The following is a 22,715-nucleotide window of genomic DNA, read 5'->3' on the forward strand; positions in this document are numbered from 1 at the left end:
GCCTCCTGAGTAGCTAGGATTGCAGGCATGAGCTACTGGTGACTGGCTCTCTGTACTTTTTTTAATTTTAATTTTTTTGTGCCTGTACTAGGATTGAACTCAGGGCCTTTCATTTGGCTTTTTCACTCAGGACTGGCACTCTACCACTTGAGCCATGTCTCCACTTCCTGACCAACAGATGTTAAATAATCATTGCTTGCTGATAATTGAAGAATTACCATGTGCCAAAGCACCATGAAAAAAAAAAAAGCACTTTTTTTTTTCTTGCCACTCCTGGGCTTGAACTCAAGACCTGGGTACTGTCCTTCAGCATCTTTTACACAAAGCTAGTGCTCTACCAGTTGAGCCACAGCTCCACTTCTGTTTTTTTTTTGTTGTTGTTGTTTGTTTTGATGCTTTTGATAGTTTATTGGAGAGAAAAGTCTCATGGATTTTCCTGCTTGGGCTAACTTTGAACAGCAGTCCTCAGATCTCAGCATCCTGAGTAGCTGGGATTGTAGATGTGAGCTACCCGTGCCCAACAAAAACCACACTTTTTATGTGCATCATTTTATTGAATGCTCATTAAGACTTTATGGAAGAATGATTACATGTTTCTAAGCTAGGTAATTTTTTTTAGGCTAGCTAGATTTTTCCAAACCACATGGACATGTGTCTATTGTACCCTCACTGTCAGTCTAAAATTTAGACCAATATTTCCCCACCCTAAACCAAATGCCCCGCCCCTCTTTTTTAAAGCCTCTTGTCTAAGGTGAGGGTTGAAAAATCCTTTCGATTCCCTCCCTCTTTCTCATATCCCATCTCCCACAGATAGTCAAATTCCTGTTCCTTTTTGCATGCCAGTACTGGGACTTGAACTCAGTGCCTCATTCTCTCCTTAGCTTGTTTGTTTAAGGCTGGCTCTTTATCACTTAGGCTACACTGCTGGCTTTTGCTGTGTAATTGGAGATAAGAGTCTCTTGCATTTATCTGCCAGGGCTGGGTTTAAACTGGGCTTCTCAGATCTCATCCTCCTGAATAGTTAGGGTTACAGGTGTGAGCCTGCCATCACGTCATTTTTACATTAAACCAGCTCCAGATATTTACCTGCCTTGGGTGTCTGGACAGGAATAAATGAATAAACGAGTGAAAGAGTCAGTTTAAGACTGCCCTCTGGCTCTCAGTTCCTGACTTTTCTTTCCTCCAGACCTGTCTACAGGTATGGGAGGATAAAAGTCAAGAGCACTGTTTTGAGTCTAGCTGTTTTAGACTCAGTCTTGTCTCGTCTCATCCTTATAGGACTGACAACATGAAGGGAGGCTTCCTGGTACAAGGAAGAGATAATGAGTGGGAGGCTGAATTCATCATTGTAGTTCATGATCTCTGGCAAGTGTTCACCTGTCTTGGGCCTTCAGTCAGTGGTCACAAAGGGAAGTCAATCTTCATACTCCCTCCTACAAGATTGTCTAGGCTTCGGTAAGGCTGTTCAAGGCCACAACTCACTCAAGTGGTGAGTGGAGAATGAAAAGAATCATGGAACTAACTTGCTTGTATGTAGGTGATCTAAAGTGATTTAACAAGTCTAGAGGCATCCTTGATCCTAGTCTCTGGATTTTACCATGGTTTTGAGATCTCTGAGCCTTGTAGAAACAGTTTGGCAGCCAGGTTGTGTTTATTCTTATTTTTGTGCTGGTACTGGGGTTTGAACTCAGGGCCTGGGCTCTGCTCCTGAACTCTTTTGCTCAATGCTAGTGCTCTGCCACTTTGAACCACAGCTCCATTTCCCGTTTTCTGGTGGCTAATTGGATAAGAGTCTCATGGGCTTTCTTGCCCTGGTTGGCTTTGAATCGTGATCCTCAGATCTCAGTCTCCTGAGTAGCTAAGGTTATAGGCATGAGCCATCTGTGCCTGGCCCACTTTGGCTTTTTGCTGGAGCAAAAAGTTATTACTTGGGCTAGCTTTGAACAGTGATCCTCAGATATCAGTCTGAGATCTGAGTAGCTAGGATTGCAGGTATGAACCACCAGTGCCCTGCCATTTGTTTGTTTTCCTTTTCTTTCTTTTTTTAAAAAATTATTATTAAGTAGTTGTACAAAGGGATTCCCTAAGTCAATGCTTCTTGTCAGTATCACCCCTTCCTCCCTTCTTCTCCATTTTCCCCCTCCTGTCCCTACCCTCAAGTTACATACTATTAGTTTGTTTTTCAATAGTGGGTATTGAATTCAGGGCCATATGCTTGCTAGTCATGGGCTCTATAACTCCAGGATAAACCATTCACCAGCCTTGTTTATGGATTTTTGGTTGTAGAGCTAGGACCTTTGGCAAGTGTGGAGTTGGGTAGAGGTAGCAGAGGGATCTGAAGTGTCATGGTCCAGTGTAACAAAGTCCTCTGAATAGTGCTGGACATCTGACAGAACCCTCCTGAGCTGGAATGATCACTGTATGGGAACAGAGAACATACGGGTGTACTAATGCTTAGCCAGCTGTCGGGGCCCTGCTTGGCACAAAGCCAGCACTGACAGGAAGCTGGTCTTGCTGTTTATTGTCAGAAAACACATCTAACATCACATTTTGCAAGACCCTGTTGAGAAATCGCATCCTGTGTCACCGGGAAGGTGTCTGGTACAGGTTCCGCATGAGGGGCTTTGCATTGGGGGCCGTGACTTGACTTCCCCCTCCTCCAGCTGCTCCACTTGGGAAATACAGAGTGGTCAGGAGGGGTTCCCCTTGCAAGGCCGCCTGCTTTCCTTTGGTTAAGAGTCATCAAGAATTGGGGGGGGGCGTGAAAATGTGTGTGAGGGGAGGGAGAGAGGAAGGTAGGATACATAACTGCTGAAGAAAACAATCAGGTTATTGTTAATTTTTTTTAGAATTTTTTTTATTGTGAAAATACCATACAGAGGGGTTACAATTACATGGGCAAGATAATGGATACATTTCTTATCAAGCATTGTAGCCTCCTCCTTTGTTTCCCCTTCCCATCCCTTCCCTCCCCCTCCATCCTTCCCCCTCCCCCCCACCAAAGTTGTAAAGTTCGTATTGTTAAATTTTTTGTGTTGCTGCTGAGGCTTGAACTCAGGGTTCTGGGTATTAGTCTATAGCTTTAATTTTATTGTTATTATAAAGGTGATGTACAGATGAATTACAGTTACATAAGTAAGGTAAAGAGTCCATTTCTTTTTGGACAATGTCACTCCTTCCCTTGCTCTCTTCCAGTTTTTCCCTCTCTTATAGCTTCTTTTTTGTTCAAGGCTGGGGTTCTACTAATTGAGCCACAGCTCCACTTCTAGTTTTTATGTGGTATACGTTGGAGATAAAGAGTCTCATGGACTTTTCTTCCTGGGCTGACTTTGAAGTGCAGTCTTCAAATCTCAGTTTCCTGAGCACCTAGCTAAAGTTGAGTCTTCAGCAGAGAGCTTCAGCTCTCCGTCCCACCCCCACTAGCTTTATAGACTTGATAGGCCTTCCTTGAGCTGAGTTGGCCATCTGGATGTCTGCCTGCTCTTTCATGTGCTAGTTCTGCTGCCTTTTCTGTGCTCAGTGCTGTGGGGTGCTGACTTAGGTGGGTGAACTGCCTCAGTGGACCTCCTTGTCCTCTGGTTTCTGGGCTCACACTAGGGATATTCTGGTAGGAGGTCAGGAGGGGCTTGGCCAGTGGGAACCCTTATAGGAAGCTGGCTTGAACCCAACCCCAGGAAGCCAAGTAGAAACCTCCTCCCCCCACCCCCTACCCCTGCCCAAAGGGAAATCTGGCAGGTGAAGCATTAAGAACCTTAACTAGAAGATATCCAGTCAGGGCTTTTATTCCCTCTGTCTTGTCCCTAATGGTGGCTGCTGCTGGCATCAAAGGCTGCCCTTTATCATATCTGGGTTCCTATAAGGGTTCCCTGGAGTGCAAGGCTCTGAGTTCAAGCTCAAGTACCAGCACACACACACACACACACACACACACACACACACACACACACACACACGATACCAAGTTGTTTTCTTTGAAGACCAGATCTATTTATCTAGTTACAGTCTTGAATGATTCAATCATCTAATCTGGTGAGTTCCGACCCCCCATGCCCCACCCCAAGCTATACATATAAAGCCTGAACTCAACTCCATGCAGTTGCTCTTCAAAAATGACCCAAGTTGTGTCTTTGTCCTTCTGGACACTTTGTCCTTATTGTTTGACCTTTTTTTAAATAGCTAAAACCATTTGTATAGTAAATAGTGAATATACTTGTGGCTCCAGAAGACTTACATTTTTTTTTGGTTGTGGGGCCTGAACTCTGGGCCTGGGCGCTGTCCCTCAGCTCTTCAGCTCAAGGCTAAGGGCTCTACCACTTGAGCCACAGTGCCACTTCCTGCTTTTTCTGTTTATGTGGTGCTGAGGAATGGAACCGAGGGCCTCATGCATACAAGGCAAGCGCTCTACTGAGCCACCTTCCCAGCCCCCAGAAGACTTACTTAATAGCTTAAAAAATAGCTTAAATAGTAGTACAATGAATCCCAGACACCTATTTTCTAGGTTAAGAAAGAGAACATTATTAGTGTCTCTAAAGTCTGACAGCTAGCTAGGCACTGCTGGCTCATGCCTGTAATCTTAACTACTCAGGAGGCTGAAAGCTGAGGGTCACAGTTCAAAGTGAGCCCCAGGAGAAAAGTTTGTAAGACTTTTGTCTCCAATTAACTACTAAAAATCCCACCTACCACCTAAAAATAGAGTAGTGGCTTGATTCGTACAGTGTTAGCATTGAGCCAAAGAGCTTGGGAACAGTGCCTAAGCCTTGAGTTCAAGCCCCAGGACTGGCATGCAGGCGCGTGCACGTGCATATGCGCACGTGCACACACACACACACACACACACACACACACACACACACACACACACGTATGACAACTTGGTGTCCTTTCCTTCCTTGAGCCTTGAGTAAAACTTTACCCGGATGTCTGTGATAACCATTTATGTTCATTTGCAGCTGCACTTGTGTGTGTGGAGGGTTTGTACTGAGTCATCTTAGCTCAGCTGGAACTTTCATACTTCCAGGTCACTGTGAGCCTTTCCTGGCAGCAACCTGGTGTTGTTCTGTGAGGCTTTGGAAAGCCAATGCATGGTGCCAGACACTGCTGCACTTCTTTGCTGGGTGTGTTGGTGCAGACCCTGCAAGTGTGTGTTCAGGTCTGTGATGCAGGCTGTCCATCTTCTCCTGCAGACCCTCCACATACGAAATTTGAACCAACTCAGGTCTCAGCGTGCCCTGAAGGCTGCGCTCGCCTGCTCATCTCTCACCTCATGTTGGATTTTTTCCCTTCCAGGCTGTTCTGTGGATGTAGGTGTGAGGTAGGGTGTTAGGAAACCTGACAGCAGGGAATGATGAGTTGGATGTTGATAAAATCATATTCTCAACTGTTGACGTGAGTGGAATGACGTGACACACAGCAGGGCCTTGCTGAGCTGCAGCACGCCCAGCCTGTAGTCTGATCATCGAAGACCAAGCACTTCCCTGCCTGACATGTGAGAGGAGTTGGTGATCCATAACTCAATCTCCAGATGTTAGGGACAGGAGTCCAGTTTTCTGGAGCTTGCTACCCTCATGGTGAGGTTCCCCAGAGCTTGAGGTCTTGAGGCCTCCAGTGTAGTGCCTTCAGTCTAGCCAGCCTTCTATCTGGAGCGTGCGCTGTTGGTTGCGTTGCTTTCACTTTGCTTTGCGTTCATAAGCTTGCTCCCTGTAATCCTAGCTACTCAGGAGGCTGAGATCTGAGGATCATGGTTCAAAGCCAACCCAGGCAGGAAAATCTGTGAGACCCTTATGTAAAAACTGGAAGTAGGGGTGTGGCTTAAGTGGTGGAGTACCAGTCTTAAGTGAAACAAACCAAGAGATAGCACCAAGGTCCTGAGTTCAAGCCCCAGTTCCAGCAAACACATACAATAAACAAACTGTCCTTGAATTCTTTCTCAAATGAGACCAAGATTTTCTTTTTCTTTTTTTTTTTTTTGGTTGGCCGTGGGGCTTGAACTCTGGTCCTGGGCACTGTCCCTCAGCTCTTCAGCTCACAAGGCGAGCACTCTACCACTTGAGCTACAGCACCACTTCCAGTTTCCTGGTGGTTTATTGGAGATAGGAGTCTCACAGTCTCTCCTGCCCAGGTTGGATTTGAACTGCAATCCTCAGATCTCAGCCTCCTGAGTAGCTAGGATTACAGGCGTGAGCCACCAGTGCCCGGCTGAGACCAAGATTTTCTGACCCCTGAACCTGGTGACTTGAATCAGATGACAGTGCTAGTTTTAGGCCCCATTCCAGAATCAAAGCTAACAGGACACAAACAATTCTACCTGTTTCACAGTGTATAAGGTCAAATCCCAGATCTCTGTTTGGTGGCTCTGCTTCTAGGATTGAACCCTGTCAGTTTTGCCAGACTTTGAACTTTGTGTTCAACTGTCCTGTCTGCTAGCTCAGAGCAGAATAACTAGTGTAACCATGCTTCCATACCTGTGAACCTCAGCCTCTCCTGGTCTTTACCTGTCAGGACCATGGAACCCCAACATCCCCAGAACCAGGCACCTAAGCCCAGGTCCAGAAAAAGTGGACAGGTCCTACTTGTATAAATGCAATGTCCTGAGGAGGTAACAGGATTTCCCTTCTGTCAGGTGACTGGCATGTCACATGTCACAAGTGCAAAGGATCTGATTTAAAAAATGAGCTGAAGCCAGGCTCTGTAGGCTCACGCCTGTAATCCTAGTTACTCAGGAAGCTGAGATTTGAGGATTATAGTTCAAAGCCAGCCTAGGTAGGAAAATCTGTGAGACTCTTATCTTCAATTAGCTGACATAAAAAGCTGGAAGTGGAGGTGTGGCTCAACTTGTAGAGGGCTAGCTTTGTGCATAAGAACTCAGGAATAGTACCCAGGAGCCCCAGGATGGGCATAAAAAAAGGTGGGGGGGGGGGCTGAACGAGTCTCTACCTGTCCAGCCAGCCATAAGATTTTGGTTAGGTTGCTTTTGCTCAGGACTCAGTTTCCTCATGTGTAGTGTGTGTGTGTGTGTGTGTGTGTGTGTGTGTGCACGCGCGCGCGCGCCAGCTCTGGGGCTTGAACTCAGGACCTGGGCACTGTCTTGAGCTCTTTTTCCTCAAAGCTAGCACTCTCCCACTTTGAACCATAACACCATTTCCAGTCTTTTGACAGTTTATTGTAGATAAGAGTCTCGCAGAATTTCCTGCCTAGGCTGGCTTTGAACCGTGATCCTCAGAGCTCAGCCTCCTGACTAGTTAGGATTACAGGCATGAGCCACCAGCTCATGCCCGGCTCCTCATGCATAATTGGAAAGTATTGTCTTGGTGATCTTTAGGTCCTATAGACTCTAAATTGTGGGGTAGCATAGCTCTCTCTCTCCATGTAGGTGTATGTCCAGTGGGTTTCAATGTGACCCATAAATTGGGAATATTCCTTCTTTATCTTTTTAATCTGGGGACTGAATTTAGGACCTGAGCATGCTAGGCAAGCCCTCTCCCACTGAACTCTATCCCCAGTCACTGGGGTATGTCTCAATGTCCTCTCTCTAAGATTAGAGGCTGTTTTGATTTGCTAAGCAAAGGAAGCCCCTGCTGCAAAGATTGGGAGCGAGAGGAAGAAGGAGAGATAAATATCAATGGAACCCACAGAGCTTCAGTTCAATCTCACCTTTGTTGCCCTCCCTCCCACCTCCGGGGAGAGTTCCACTGGAAAACAGTGTTTCCTCAAGGGCCCCACCAAAGGAATAAAGAGCAGAAATCTGCAACAAAAGGTGAAACTGAATTTGGGCTCCTCTTTGCAGGGAGCCATTTGGCTGGTCCACCCGGCTCATGCAGAGCACCTCATCCCTCTGGCAACTCCAGGTTTGGTAAATACAGGTGCTTGTGCATTTCCCATTTGCCAAATCAGAGATGCAGCGCAGTCACTCTCAGTCCTGAGTGTAGCACAGTGCCTGGGCATAGAATGTGCACAGAACAAGGGACTATGACACACACTCAGTCTTGTTTGCTGGAGGCAATAGGAAAATCACTTTCATGAGCAATAAGTGGGAGTTCCTTACGCTTGAATCCTCTAGTCCTCCTGCTTGGCCTAGTGCTCAGAGCTGGATGGCCTGGAAGCCATGGGAGTTCTGGCCTTCTTGCTTTCTTATGCACTTAGCAGGCTGCTCAGACCCTGAGCTCTTTGGTGACCAGCCCTATGAGCCCTAGGTGCTATTGAATCCCAATCCCCTCAATGAATATTATAGAAAGAAAGACTCAAATCCTGCATTATTATCTCCTCCTCCTCCTTCTCCTTTTCCTTCTTCAACCTCTTCTTCCTCTTCCTCCTCCTCTTCTTTTCTCTTCTCCTTGTTCCTCTCTCCTCTTCCTCCTCTCTTTTTCCTCCTCCCCCTCATTTCCTCCTCCTCTTCCTTTTTTTCCTCCTTCTCCTCCTTTTCCGTCTCCCCTTCTCAGGGTCTGGGTACTATCCCTTAGCTTTTTCATTAGATGCTACTACTCTCTCACTTGAGTCATAGCTCCACTTCTGGTGGGAGCTACCAGTGCCTGGTCTATATTTCTTCTGAGCAACGGATTATGGTCTCCACACTCTGCTTTAGGGCTTTCTTGTCACACCTGGACTGAAGATGAGGAGGTGAGGCAGACTTTGAGGAGGAGCTGTGCTTGAGGCTGGGAGAGCACCCTGCTTTCCTGCTACCATTGCACATCCTAAAACTATCCCTGATGCTCTTGACTACAGTTTTACCTGAGAACCTGGGGATCCAAGAATGCATTTTTTTCTTTGGGACCTACATTTGGTAATGGGAAGTTTGGGCTGGGTGTGAGGTGTGTTTGTGTACATGCGTGCGTGTGTGCGTGCGCGCGCACACACACGCACGCACACACGCATGCATGCATGCCCATGCATATTAGGGGCCAGGCCAGGCTTCATTTCAATCCCAATCCTCTCTAGGGAGTCAGCACAGGGAAATTTTATTTTTAGCGATTTATTTTTTTAGAAAGGCCCTCACTGGGGAAATCTGCTACCCCCTGCTCACCTTTTCTGTAGCAGTTTGAATGTTTTTTTTTTTATTAGAGATTATGAAATAAATACTCAACTAAAAGTGGGTTATAGGAAACCAAGCATTTAATGATCAAATTGTATAAGAAATTATAAGTAGGCAGTTTCAGTGATTAAAGACCTTTTTGAGCCCAGACTTTAAAAAAAATTAAAGTAAAATACACGTAACAGAATTTATTATTTTAGCATTTTTTTTGAGATGCTGGATATGGAACTCAGGGCCTTGCACATGCCAGGCAAGTGTTAATTTTAACCTTTTATTTTTAATTTAATTTATTTTTATTTTTATTTTTTGGGTCCGGTCGTGGGGCCTGAACTCTGGGCCTAGGCACTGTCCCTCAGCTCTTCAGCTCAAGGCTAGCGCTCTACCACTTAAGCCACAGCACCACTTCCAGCTTTTTTCTTTTTGCTTATGTGGTGTTGAGGAATGGAACCTAGGGCCTCAGGCATGCAAGGCAAGCGCTCTACCACTGAGCCACCTTTCCAGCCCCAATTTTAACCTTTTAAAGTGTACTATTTACTGGCATCAGATTATTGTACAATTGGCAGTACTGTCCAGAAGTTTTTTTTATCATCTTCAGAATGTTTTCATCATCCCAAATTGAGATTCTACATCCATTAAATAATAACTCTCCACCCTCCTCTGTCCCTCAGCCTCCATTACCCAGTATTCTCCTTTCTAGCTCGGTGAATTTGACTCCTAGGTACTTAATGTAAGTGCAACCATCCAACGTTTGACCTTTGGTTTTTCTTGCTTATTTCACTTAGTATGATGCTTTTAAGGCATTTCCATGTTGTAACATGTGTCAGTGCTTTAATTCTTTTTTAAAATTACTAAATGGCATTCCATTATAAGTACATATCACAGTTTATCTACTTTTGTTGATGGAACATTTGGGCTGTTTTCACCATTGGACTATTGTGAATAATGCAGCCATGAACATCAGTGTACAAGTATCTGTTCAAATCACTGTATTCGATTATTTTTGGTATCTACCTAGAAATGGAATTGCCTGGTCATATGGCAATTCTGACATAATGTTTTAAGGAAAGTGCTTTGCTGTTTTCTACTGTGGCTGTGTCATTTTATATTTCCATCAGCAGTTTCAGTTTCTCTACTTCCTGGCTGACTTCCTTCCTTCCTTCCTCCTTTATTTCCTCCCTCCCTCCTCCTCTCTCTCTTTCTCTTTCTCTCTCTTGCCTTTCTTTCTCTCTTGTCCACCCTTCCTTCCTTCCTTCCTTCCTTCCTTCCTTTCCTTCCTTCCTTCCTTCCTTCCTTCCTTCCTTCCTTCCTTCCTTCCTTCCTTCCTTTCTTCCTTCCTTCCTTCCTTCCTTTCTTTCTTTCTTTCTTTCTTTTCCTGGGGCTTGAACTTAAAGCCTGGGCACTGTACATGAGCTTTTTTCTTTTCTTTTCTTTTGTCAGTTGTGGGGCTTGAACTCGGGGCCTGGGTGCTGTCCCTGAGCCTTTTTGTGCTCAAGGCTAGTGCTCTACCACTTGAACCATAGCTCCACTTCTGTTTATTTTATTTTGTGTGAAATTAATTGGAGATAAGAGTCTCATGGACTTTCCTGCCTGGGCTGGCTTCGAACAGCAATCTGCAGATCTCAGATCTCCTGAGTAGCTAGGATTACAGACATGAGCCACTGGCACCTGGCTAATGCACAATTCTTAGAAAACAGAACTATAGGCCCAACTATGTATTGGTATAGTAATTATGCAACGGGGTGGAGTGTCAGGACAGGCTTTCTAAACCATGCAATGGGAGCCGGGTAAGAATGTGGCCCTTGTCAAAATCTTAAAAGAGGGTCTACATTCAAGATATCATGAACAGCCAGTGGACTAGGGGCTTGGAATGAGATGTCCAAGACCAGGAGAAACCCCAAGGGGCCGTAAGAGCAAGGCCATCTTAGAGGGTAGTGGAAGTGTTTCCTGAAGAAGAGCCAACATAGGAAGGCTTACTCTCCTTGGCCAAGAACTCCTTGCTGACCAGGCCATAGGTGGCCAGGATCTTGAGGAATCCATAGCGAAACTTTTGGCCAATGAAGGCGTAGAGGATGGGGTTAAGGCAGCAGTGTAGGAAGCTCAGGATCTCAGTGGCCTCCATGGCGTGGTCAATGTCACTGCGGCGCTCACAGGTCTCTTCAATCATGCCGGTCCTCATGAGGGTATCTGCCAACAGGACCAGGTTGTAGGGCAGCCAGCAGAGCAGGAAGACAAGCACCACAGCAAAGATGACCCGCATGGCACGGTGCTTCTGCCCCATGTGAGCATTAAACAGCGTGCGTATTGTGAATCCATAGCAGAACAGCATGACCAGCAGGGGCAGGAGGAAGCCGAAGGTCTGAGGCAGGAACCGCAACACTAATCGCCATTTTGTCGTCTGTTCACCCATGTCCTCATAGCAGGCTGGGTAGTAATTGGGGCTGTAGACGGTCTTACGCAAAAGTAAGGCAGGCAGGGACAGAACTAGGGACAGTCCCCACATGCCCAAGCATACAAACTTGACCAAGTGTCGCTTCTGGGTCAGTGTGCGTGTGGCATGGACAATGGCCAGGTAGCGGTCCACACTGATACAAGCCAGTACCAGGATACTGCTGTAGAAGTTGACTTCTTTCAGGAATGAGGTCACCTTGCACAGAGGTGTGCCAAAGGTCCAACCATTTGTTCTGGAAGCTGCCCAGATGGGCAAGGTCAGGGCAAAGAGCAGATCAGCCATGGCTAAGTTCAGCAGGTAGACATCGGTGACAGAGCGGTTCACTCGGTTGTATAAAATGACCAACATCACCAGGGAGTTTCCCAGAAGGCTTAGCAGGAACACCAGGACATAAATCAAGATCACCACATGAATGTTGATTCCAATGTAGTATAGTGTGCACGGGGCAAAATCTGGTGGAATACTGGGCAGGCCAGAGCTGTAATTAAAATCGTCAAAGTAATCATCCCAGTTAAAGTCTTCCATCTTTTTTTCCAATCCTGCTGATAAAGGAGAGATGAGAGTTATGACCCAGTCAACTCTCCCTTGATTCTTATTCATCCATCTGTGAAACGGAGAGGAAAGCTCTTTGCATTGGTATGCAAGTTACATGAAAGAAAATTTCTCTTCACATTTGTCAATGTGAAGAGCAATCAGGTTGTGATACAAATGAATGATAGATAAGACAGTTTAGGAAGACTATAATTCACTTTAATATCAAGGTAAGCTCTTAGTATTTCTTATGATATGGCCATTATCCAAAGCTTTGTTGAAATTTCCCTTTGGATAATCCCTACAGAATACTTGTCTTAGGTCTCTCAATGGTGAGCAATCTTGGCTACGGAGGCCGAATTTATTATTCAGAAACCTGAGATGCCCTTCAGTTCTTAGTCTTGTGGAGAAAGCAGGCCCATCAATTGGGTTGTACTTCTAGAAAAACATCAAGGCTTAGCCAGGTATTGGTGGCTCACACCTGTATTTCTATTTACTCAGGAGGCTGAGATCTGAGGATCACAGTTCCAACCCAACCCAAGCAAGAAAGTCTGTGTGACTTTTCTCCCCATCTAACCACCAAAAAGCCAGAAAACGTGGAGCTATGGCTCAAGTGGTAGAGTGCTAACCTTGAGAGAAAAACCTCAGGGACAGTCCCTAGTACTGGTCAAGAAAGAAAGAAAGAGAGAGAGAGAGAAAGAGAGAGAGAGAGAGAGAAAGAAAGAAAGAGAAAAAGGAAAGAAGGCCTGTTTTAAAGCTGAGAGATGAATCCCTTTGTCCAATATTCTGAACGTTATTTTAAAAGAAATAGTCTAAAAAAGCCATAGCAACAATAGTAGTGTGGAGTTCCATAAGATATGTTCTAGAAGAAATTTCAGTTGGTGAATAAGGCCCAACATATTTCTTTTAGAAAGAAGGAGAGTTAATCTAAGGGTATTTGTATAGCTTGTAAAGAGGTACATTCAGCATGAGAAGCTAGCAGCGTACTGCTTTTCCAAGTGAATGGCAATGGAACAGATTTGGAGAGTTCTGGGTGGCCCCATTCTGCCCTGTGAGGGTGAGCTACTACTGTGCCTCCAGAATTAGGGGTATGGACAAAAAGAAGTAGAGAAGACAGGTGGAGACATACCTCCTTTGATGTGGTGGCTTTCCAGTCTTAGTGGGGACCCTTCCTGGGCTGTGTGTGTGGGCTTTCTTCCATCTTTGGCTCCCTGCTCCCCTCCCACTTTCTCTGCCTCCATGGGTTCTGCCTTTACTATGAGGTTAGCAAAGATTCTGCTTCTGGGGAATGCCTGGGTAAGGAGTCACTCTGTAATCTTATCCCAGTTTTCCAAGAAGTAAATAAATGCAAACCAGATACTAAATTATCTCCCCATGAAACTACAAAATAGATGGCCACCATGCCATTTCTTTACAGCAAGTTATGACTATACTATGACTGTATCCAAGCCATAACCTGTGTCCAAATAGAAGCCAGTGCTAGAGAAGAATCAGGAAGTAAAAATTCCCAGGAACTACTTCACATTCACGTATAAAAAGACAGACACATACAGTCAGTTGATATTTGACAAAGGAGCCAAAGATGCACAGTGGAAGAATTATAACCTCTTCAATTACTGGTGCTGGGAAAACTGGGTGGCCACATGCAGAAAACTGAAAGTGGACCCTAGCCTGTCACCATACACTAACATCAAATCAAAATGGATTAAAGACCTTAACATCAAACCTGATACTCTGGGGACTGGGAAGGTGGCTCAGTGGTAGAGCGCTTGCCTTGCATGCCTGAGGCCCTGGGTTCAATTCCTCAGCACCATATAAGCAAAAAGAAAAAAGCCGGAAGTGGCGCTGTGGCTCAAGTGGTAGAGTGCTAGCCTTGAGCTGAAGAGCTGAGGGACAGTTCCCAGGCCTAGAGTTCAGGCCTTATGAATGGACCCCACTCCCCCCCCCCAAAAAAAATAGAAAAGAAATAGCAACCAAATTAGAAAGAAAGCCAACTAATTGAGAAAAAAATATTTACTAGCAAGATATCAGACAAGGGCCTAATATCCAATATATAACGGGAACTCAAGAAACTCACCCTTCCCAAATCTAACAAACCAATCATGAAATGGGCAAGGGAACTAAAGAGAGACTTCCTAGAAGAAGAGATAAAAATGGCAAAGAAAGACATGAAGGAATGTTCATCACCTGGCTGTAAAGGAAATGCAAATAAAAATAACACTGAGATACCACCTTACCCCAGTCAGAATGGCCCATATTCTAAATTCAACCAGCCACAAATACTGAAGGGGATGTGGAGAAAGAGGAACCCTACTGCATTGCTGGTGGGAATGTACACTAATACAACCACTTTGGAAAGCAGTCTGGACCTACCTAGGAAAGCTAAATATAGAACTTCCCTATCACCCAGCCATACCACTCCTAGGCATCTACCCTGAGCAACAGGAACCAGGATACAAAGGCACATGCACCTCCATGTTTATTGCAGCACTGTTTACAATAGCCCCAGATGCCCTACTACTGATGAGTGGATCAAAAAGTTGTGATACCGGGGCTGGGAAGGTGGCTCAGTGGTAGAGCGCTTGCCTTGCATGCCTGAGGCCCTGGGTTCGATTCCTCAGCACCATATAAGCAAAAAGAAAAAAGCCAGAAGTGGCACTGTGGCTCAAGTGGTAGAGTGCTAGCCTTGAGCTGAAGAGCTGAGGGACAGCGCCCAGGCCCAGAGTTCAGGCCCCATGACTGGACCCAAAAAAACAAAAAAAAGTTGTGATACCTATATCACATGGAATATCATGAAGACGTCAGAAAAAATAATGGCATTTGTAGGGAAATGGATGGAACTAGAGCAAATTATTTTGAGCGAGGTAAGCCAAGAACAAAGAGACAAACTGCACATGGTCTCCTTGATATGTGGAGGCTAAAGCCAAAATACAAGAAGATATGACAAAGTAAACAGGACTCAAGAAACAAAGGACAGCCACCCATTTTGTCGTATCATTGCTAAATGACTCCATGTTCTTGATCACATATTGGGTAGATATATGCATGCAATGGAGGGAAGACAGGAGGAGGAACAGAGTAAGTGGGAAATGGAACAACATACAACAAAGGGGCCCATCAGCTGCACTGGACATAGAAGAAAAAGAACTAAGCAGCCCAAAGGCAGCGATGGGAAGGGAGGAATGAGACAGGAAGAGGGAACAGCCTACACTAAGCAAAAGGAAAGAAATGTAAACATCACCGATGTGGAAGAAATAACTTGTATTGTCAAAGCTCATAGAATTCACAAACTTTATAGACCATGATAATGACAATTTGCCTTGTGAAGGTTAAAATGTATTCATAACTTTAACTAAGTGTCACTATTCCACAATACTGTGGAAAATATGAAATTTATGTAATCACCTAATCTCAATTTTTAAAAAATGAGAGAGAAGGGATGGGTTAGGAATGATGGGTGACAGTGTTGTCAGACACCTGGAACTTATATACTGTTTTGTAGAATGGGAACTTCTTTGTACAACTACTTAAAGATAATAATAATAAAAATATGTAAGAAAAAGGACAGACAATAAGGATGTCAGGAATATCAGGACCCTCACACAATGGTGTTGCTGCTTTGGGAAAGAAGGTCAGCATTTGCTCAGCCAGTTTAACCATATTCCATATTACCCAGCAGTTCTATCCCTTGGTATATACTCAAGAACCTTGAAAAAGGCAGGCAAAGCCTTGTATACATGTTTATAGCAGCAATTATCATGATAGCCAAAGTATGATAGTGAAAGTATGTTGAGCATTGATGGCTCACGCCTGTAATCCTAGCTACTTAGGAGGGCTGAGATCTGAGGATTGTGGTTCAAAATCAGCCCAGGCAGGAAAAGTCTGTGAGACACTTATTTTCCTTTAACCGCCAAAAAACTGGAAGTGGAGTTGTAGCTCAAGTGGTAGCTTTGATGAAAAGCCCCAGTATAAGTACACACACATACAAAAAAAGAGGAAATAAACAAATGTCCAACAATTGATGGATGGATAAATAAATCAAAGTACATATATACAATGGACTGCTATTCAGTCATAAGAAAGACTGAAGGACTGAAACACAATGCCACATAAAGTAACTTTGAAAACATTATTCTAAGTGAAAAAAGCCAGACACAAACTGTGTGATTCCTCGTATGTGAAAATAAGCAGAACAGGCAATTTGGTAGTGATGGAAAATAGATTAGTGGTTGCTGGAGGCTTTGGGAGAGAAGAATGTTAATGAGTTTAAGGGCTTCTTTTGAAGGCGATGAAAGAGTTCTGAAATTGGTGTCAATGATAACCCCCTGAACTGTACACTTTGCATGGGTGACTTTTGTGATGTGTGAATTATATCTCAATTAGAAAAAAAAGATTAGCCAAAGGGTTCAAAGTTTTTCCATACAAATACAAATATTAAAACAATAACAAACCTTTTGTGCAGCAAAGGACATAGCTAGCAAGATCAATAAAAAGCCCATGGATTGGGAGAAGATCTTCACTAGCCATGCAACAAACAAGGGCCTCATATCTAAAATATACTCAGAACTCAAAAAATTAAATCCCCCAAAAACAAATCCTCAAAGAAACAACCACCCCATTAATAAGTGGGCTAAAAACTTAAAGAGAGACTTCTCTGAAGAGGAAATAAGAATGGCTAATAGACGCATGAAGAAATGCTCAACTTCTCTGGCCCTAAAAGAAATGCAAATCAAAACAATATTGAGATTCCATCTCACTCCAGTTAGAATGGCTATAATCGAGAAATCTAACAACAGCAGATGCTGGAGAGGATGTGGCCAAAAGGGAACTCTACTGCACTGTTGGTGGGAGTGAAACTTGTTCAACCACTCTGGAAAGCAGTATGGAGGTTCCTCAAAAGACTCCACATAGAGCTCCCCTATAACCCAGCAATTCCACTTTTGGGCATTTACCCAAACTATCACAAACAAGGCCATACTAAAACTACCAGCACAACTATGTTTATCGCAGCATTATTCACCATAGCTAAGATATGGACCCAACCCAGATGTTCCTCCGTAGATGAATGGATCAAGAAAATTTGGTATATATACACAATGGAATTCTATGCTTTCATCAGAAAGAATGACACCACCCTATTTGTTAGGAAATGGAGACTTGGAAAAAAATCATTTAAATGAAGTAAGCCAGACCTAAAGAAATATAGGTTCCATGGTTTCCTTTATTTGCAATAACTAATATATGTCTAGGATAATCATATCAGATGAGCAGAAAAGCTCAAAAAACTATGCATATATGAACATATAAGATGATGCTAAGTGAAAAGAACCCTAAGATATGGACACAGATTTTTTTTTTTTTTTTTTTTTTTTTTGGTCGTGGGGCTTGACCTCTGAGCCTGGGCGCTGTCCCTCAGCTCTTCAGCTCAAGGCGAGTGCTCTACCACTTGAGCTACAGCGCCACTTTCAGTTTTCTGGTGGTTTATTGGAGATAGGAGTCTCCTGTCCGGGCTGGCTTTGAACCGCGATCCTCAGATCTCAGCCTCCTGAGTAGCTAGGATTACAGGCGTGAGCCACCAGCGCCCGGCAAGAGATTTTTCTTTATTGTTGTTGTTTTTAATATACTATGTGATTTTTTTTGGTATGTTCTTCCTCCGATAGTATATCCCCTGTTATCACTGGCTTGGGGGGGTGGGGGGGAGGATATGGGAAGGGAGAAGGAAAGGATAGTAGGAAAAAAACCAAAGGTAACAATGTTCAACAAGAAATGTACATATTACCTTACCCATGCAACTGTAACTCCTCTGTACAGCATCTTTACAATAAAATGAAATTTAAAAGAAAAAACAAAAAACAATAGTAAGCTGGGTACTGGTAGTTCATACTTATAATCCTAGCTACTCAGGAGGCTGAGATCTGAGGATTCAGGTTCAAAGCCAGCCCTGGCATGAAAGTCTGTGAGATTCTTATCTCCAATTAACCACTAGAAAACTAGAAATGGGGCTGTGGCTGAAGAGGTAGAACACTAGCCTAGCACTAGCAGAAGAGCTCAGGGACAGTGCCCAGTCCCTGAGTTCAAGTCCTACAACGGACAAAAAACAAACAAAAAAACAGAGATAGTAATCTCTGTTATTGTCCAAAGAAGACAGCTGAATAAAACGTAGAGAAACGGAAACAAAACAAAATGCCCTTTCCCCTCAAAAAATGATGGAATTCTGACTCCTCCCTTCCGAAGAAGGTATTACTTTGGACTGTAGGCGATGGATGCTAGGTCCATTACCTTCCTGGTATTGTAAAGACCAGAGAGAGAAAGATATGATCAACTGGTAAACCTAGAAAGATGAGACGATGAGGGTGTGTTCTGGAGTGGCCAGGTGGTTGGGGGAAACAGTGGGAGAGGCAGCTAGTCCAACTGGCTGGGCCAGTGTGATTGGCAAGACCCGGAAGGAGATGCTGACTCTGCTGATCCGTCAGCACCAGAGCTCAGAGACCTAGAGTTAGGTTTAATGGAGCCAAAGGTGGGTCCCTCTGAGAGTGGGTAATCAAATACACTCTTAAGAGAATAAATGACCTAAGAGAAGACCCTCCTTTTTGAGTGGATGCAATATAGGGTTTGTGCCGAGAGGGTTTAGAGCAGACACTCATGCTCAGTTATGTTCAATGGTGAGAAGCAGGGCTGGGACAGGTGTGGAACCTGCCTGATAAGAAAGAAAAAGAGTTGAGCATGTTTTCCAGAGAAGTCCTTGCTTTGGGTGGCCCAGGACTCAGCTGGGTGGGGTGGGTGGGGTGGGCAGCAGATGGTGAGTGATTTCCCACTGCCAGGAGTTAAGGGTCAGCTTGAGAATTCCAGTGGAGACCATGTAGGTCAGGATGGAAGGTTGAGAGTTGAGAAAAGAGAGCCACAGCAGACCCATGACCTCCAGCGATGGGCTGTGGAAAGGGTTTGGGTTGTGTTTTCATTGGCTCCTCTCTGGAAGGAGAGGGTTGATAGCTAAGGAGACGATCTAAGGCAGGGAGATGCCACATCTGAGGTCTGCTTTGTGCCCCCTTGGTCCTGACATAAGGGAATGGCTTGCCCTGTTTACAGAGTTGAAGACCAAAGAAGAGAGGCTCCATAGCCAGCCTGTGGCCACAGACCTGCCAAGGCACAGCCAGAATTTCAACTCCACTTACTTCTTCATGAGCAGTTTATTTTTTTTTAAATCTCTCTTTGGAACGAGAGGTGTGGTTCAAGTGGTAGAATACCATCCTTAAGTAGAAAAGACAAGAGAAGGACTGAGGCCCTATGTTCACGCCTCAGTACCAGCACACACACACACACACACACACACACACACTCATCATACCTCATATCTTAAATCTATTTGTAAGATAAGCATCTTATTATTTTTCCTTGCTGAAGATTGACCTCACACAGACCAAGCACATATTCTACCACTGAGTTATCCGCACATCCCTGTAGCTTTGAAATTCTTGAGATACTATTGAGTCAACCTTGAAACTCTGTTGTCTTTCATTGTTCCTAAGACTTCAAATAAAAGAAATAGCCATTTCTAGGACAATAATCCAAACACTCTTGACCTGGTTTCACTCCCTACTTGTAACTGGGCATGACTAGCCAATCATGGCTTTGCAACCCCAGTAGGAGCTTCCCTCATGGAGGAAAAATGTTGCCCCTTGTTGATTCATGGCAGTCCAGAAACTCCGGAGTGGGATGAATTCTAACTCCTTATATGAAAATATAGCCTGTAGCATTTGTGAGATTGCAAATACTTGAGATATTTCTTCACTCAGGGCTGATGCTTTACCACTTGAGCCATACCTTTAGTAATGCCTTTTGCTGGCTGATTAGAGGTAGAGTCTCACAGACTGAAGCTCAGATTTGCTTCAAATTGTATTCCCCAGAACTCAGCCTCCTGAGTAGCTAGATTGTAAGTATACTGCTAAGGTAATTTTCCTCCCAATACTGGGCCCTGAACCCAGAGCCTGGGCACTGTCCCTGAGCTTCTTTGGCTCAAGGCTAGACTCTACCACTTGAGCCACCGTGCCACTTCCAGCTTTTTCTGTTTACATAGAACTGAGGAATTGAACCTAGGGCTTCATGCACACTTTAGTACTGAGCCACATTCCCAGCCCATTTCCAGCTTTTATTGGGTAGTTAATTGGAGATAAAAGTCTCTCAGACTTTCTTTCCCAGGCTGGCTTTGAACCACCATCCTCAGATCTCAGCCTATTGAATAGCTAGGATTACAGGTGTGAGCCACCAGAGCCCAGCTCAGGTAATCTCTTTTTTTTAGGGGGGGGGGTCCGGTTGTAGGGCCTGAACTCTGGGCCTGGGCACTGTCCCTCAGCTCTTTAGCTCAAGGCTCTACCACTTTGAGCCACAGCGCCACTTCTGGCTTTTTCTCTTTTTGCTTATGTGGTGCTGAGGAATCGAACCCAGGGCCTCATGCATGCAAGGCAAGCCCTGTACCACTGAGCCACCTTCCCAGCCCTCAGGTAATCTCTTAACAACAACACAAATCTACCTATTTTATTACAGTTCCAGAATTCCTTCTCCCTTCATAAACATAATCTACCAACACATATTTAATGCAAGGGAAAGAGGGTCTACAAACCTGTCCTATTCTCAGACCTAATCCTAGATAAAAAAAAAAAAGCCAAAAACAAAACACAATAAAAATCAAAGAGAACCAAGGGGCTGGGAAGGCTGCAGAGCCGAGGGCAGGAAGTGGGCTGCAAGGTGCCCTGAATAGTAACAGAGAGGGCAATAGAAGTAGTAGCACTTCTCCCTTTGTGGATAGGGAGGTCAAAAGCAAGAGAATGAAGAGAGCAAAATGGCAAGGATGAGGACCCCCCAAAGTGGGGTAGCTGTCCTCTATCAGCCTGGCTATTGGGGGGACAGAAAGAGACTCCTAGAGGTGGTAGGAAGAGGGTATCCCAAGACTTACCAGGATGCTGGCTTTTCACCTGTGTCACCTCCTGGAGTGCAGCTGTCACTGATGGAAGGGTGGTGGTTTGTTGAGAATTTGTTGAAGGAAGTGAGTGGTGGACTAGATTGCTCAATCAGGGGAGGAGCTAGCGAGGGTGCAGGATGCTTGTGATATATTTGAATACTTCATTCCTAGGGCAGCTCCTGGATACTGAATTGTTTTATAGTTACCTAGAATTCATCTTGGGAGGGGACCATGTGGGGGTTTTCTAGTCCAGTGTTCTGTGACATAGATAAGGAAATTAAAGCCCAAAGAGAGGCCTCTCTCAACTATGAACTCAGAGCCCCTGTCCACCAGCCAACTTTCCACAGATGCCCAGGCTATACCAATCAACAGCAATGTTGTTTTTTTTTTTCCCCTGGAAGGAGGAACAGCAAAGCTCATTAAGACAGCGGAGATGAAATTGGAGCTTCCAGCCAGTCTGGTAGCGTCCTCCCCCAACGGCTTTTGTCTTCTCACATCTCAGAAGAATCTTCAAAACCTCATAAACTCTTTTTTCCATACCAGGTCCTTTTGAGAATCCTTACCCCTATATGGAGACCTCATTCATGCCTCTCTTCTCTTCACTCTCCAACTATCTGATCTGATCCTAAGTCCATTTTTGGGTGTTGCTATGTTTTCTTGGCTTAAACACATTTGTTCTGGTGGAACTTGAACTCAGGACAGTAAGCTCTCACTTGGTTTTTCTGCTTTAGGCTCAGTGCCCTACCACTTGAGCCATACTTCCACTTTCTGGCTTCTCTACTGGATATTGAATCCTGATACTATAGCAGTTACCATCCTATCCTTGGAATCAAGATTCTCTAATTTGGTTTTTTTTTTTTTTTTGATATGGTTGTGGGGCCTGAACTCTGGGCCTGGGCACTGTCCCTCAGCTCTTCAGCTTAAGGCTAGCTCTCTACCACTTGAGCCACAGCGCCACTTCCGGCTTTTTTCTTTTTGCTTAAGTGGTACTGAGGAATCGAACCCAGGGCTTCATGCATGCAAGGCAAGCGGTCTACCGCTGAGCCACCTTCCCAGCCCCAAGATTCTCTAATTTGGAAAGAAAGCTTTTGAGTAAAAGTGAAAATTGCAGCCAGGTGCTGGTGGTTCATGCTTGTAATCATAGAAACTCAGAGGCTGAGAACTGAGGATTGAGGAGGCTGAGAACAAAGGATTGACGTTTGAAGCCAGTTGGGGCAGGAAAGCCCATGAGACTCTTATTTCCAATTAACTACAAAAAAGCTAGAAGTGGAGCCGTGGCTCAAGTGGTATAGTACTAGCCTTGAGAAAATAAAAAGCTCAGGGACAGAGTCCAGATCCAGTGCTCAAGCCCTAGGACTGGCACAGGAAAGAAAGAAAGAAAGAAAGAAAGAAAGAAGGAGAGGGATAGGGAGAGAGAGAGAGAAAGGGAGAGGGAGAGGGTGATCCTCAAATCTCAGCCTCCTGAGTATCTAGGATTACAGGGGTAGCCATCTGCACCTGGCAAGATTTCTTGAAAAGCACTCAGAACATACATAAGGTACCATTAGCATTTATTGTGATTATGATCAAGCAGTGATACAATGTTTTGCCCACTATAATCTAGTCAAGGGAGAGCAGCAAGCAGGCTTTCAGGGCAGGCTCCTATGTGTATCTGTAAATTTGGAGTGTCCACTATGTGGTAGCTTCATGGGAAAAGTACTTTTCTGAATTTGTATCGTTTGACCCTCACAACAACCTCATGAAGTAGGACCTTT

At 44.6% G+C, this 22,715-nt stretch overlaps 1 protein-coding gene across 2 annotated transcripts; it reads right to left on the reverse strand.

The window, feature by feature from the left end:
- Positions 1-10,623: 10,623 nt before the first annotated feature.
- On the reverse strand, positions 10,624-21,018 carry LOC122107411 (C-X-C chemokine receptor type 2-like). 2 transcript variants are annotated; one of them, XM_042679119.1, is made up of 2 exons: positions 20,956-21,018; positions 10,624-12,016 (listed from the first exon to the last, which is right to left on the reverse strand). In XM_042679119.1, the coding sequence occupies exon 2, from the start codon at positions 11,997-11,999 to the stop codon at positions 10,947-10,949; it is 1,053 nt and encodes a 350-aa protein (XP_042535053.1). In that variant the 5' UTR covers positions 12,000-12,016; positions 20,956-21,018; the 3' UTR covers positions 10,624-10,946. The 2 variants fall into 2 exon arrangements, with proteins under 2 accessions (XP_042535053.1, XP_042535054.1); XM_042679120.1 differs by having other exon boundaries at positions 10,624-12,013; positions 20,956-20,989.
- Positions 21,019-22,715: the final 1,697 nt, after the last annotated feature.

This window comes from Dipodomys spectabilis, unplaced genomic scaffold, assembly GCF_019054845.1.
Source record: "Dipodomys spectabilis isolate Male_0828 unplaced genomic scaffold, ASM1905484v1 ptg000051l, whole genome shotgun sequence".
Classification (NCBI taxonomy): domain Eukaryota; kingdom Metazoa; phylum Chordata; class Mammalia; order Rodentia; family Heteromyidae; genus Dipodomys; species Dipodomys spectabilis.

What these genes read in the sequence shown, in the direction of transcription:
- LOC122107411 (XM_042679119.1), bottom strand. Translation starts at nt 11,999, where the DNA reads ATGGAAGACTTTAACTGGGATGATTACTTTGACGATTTTAATTACAGC.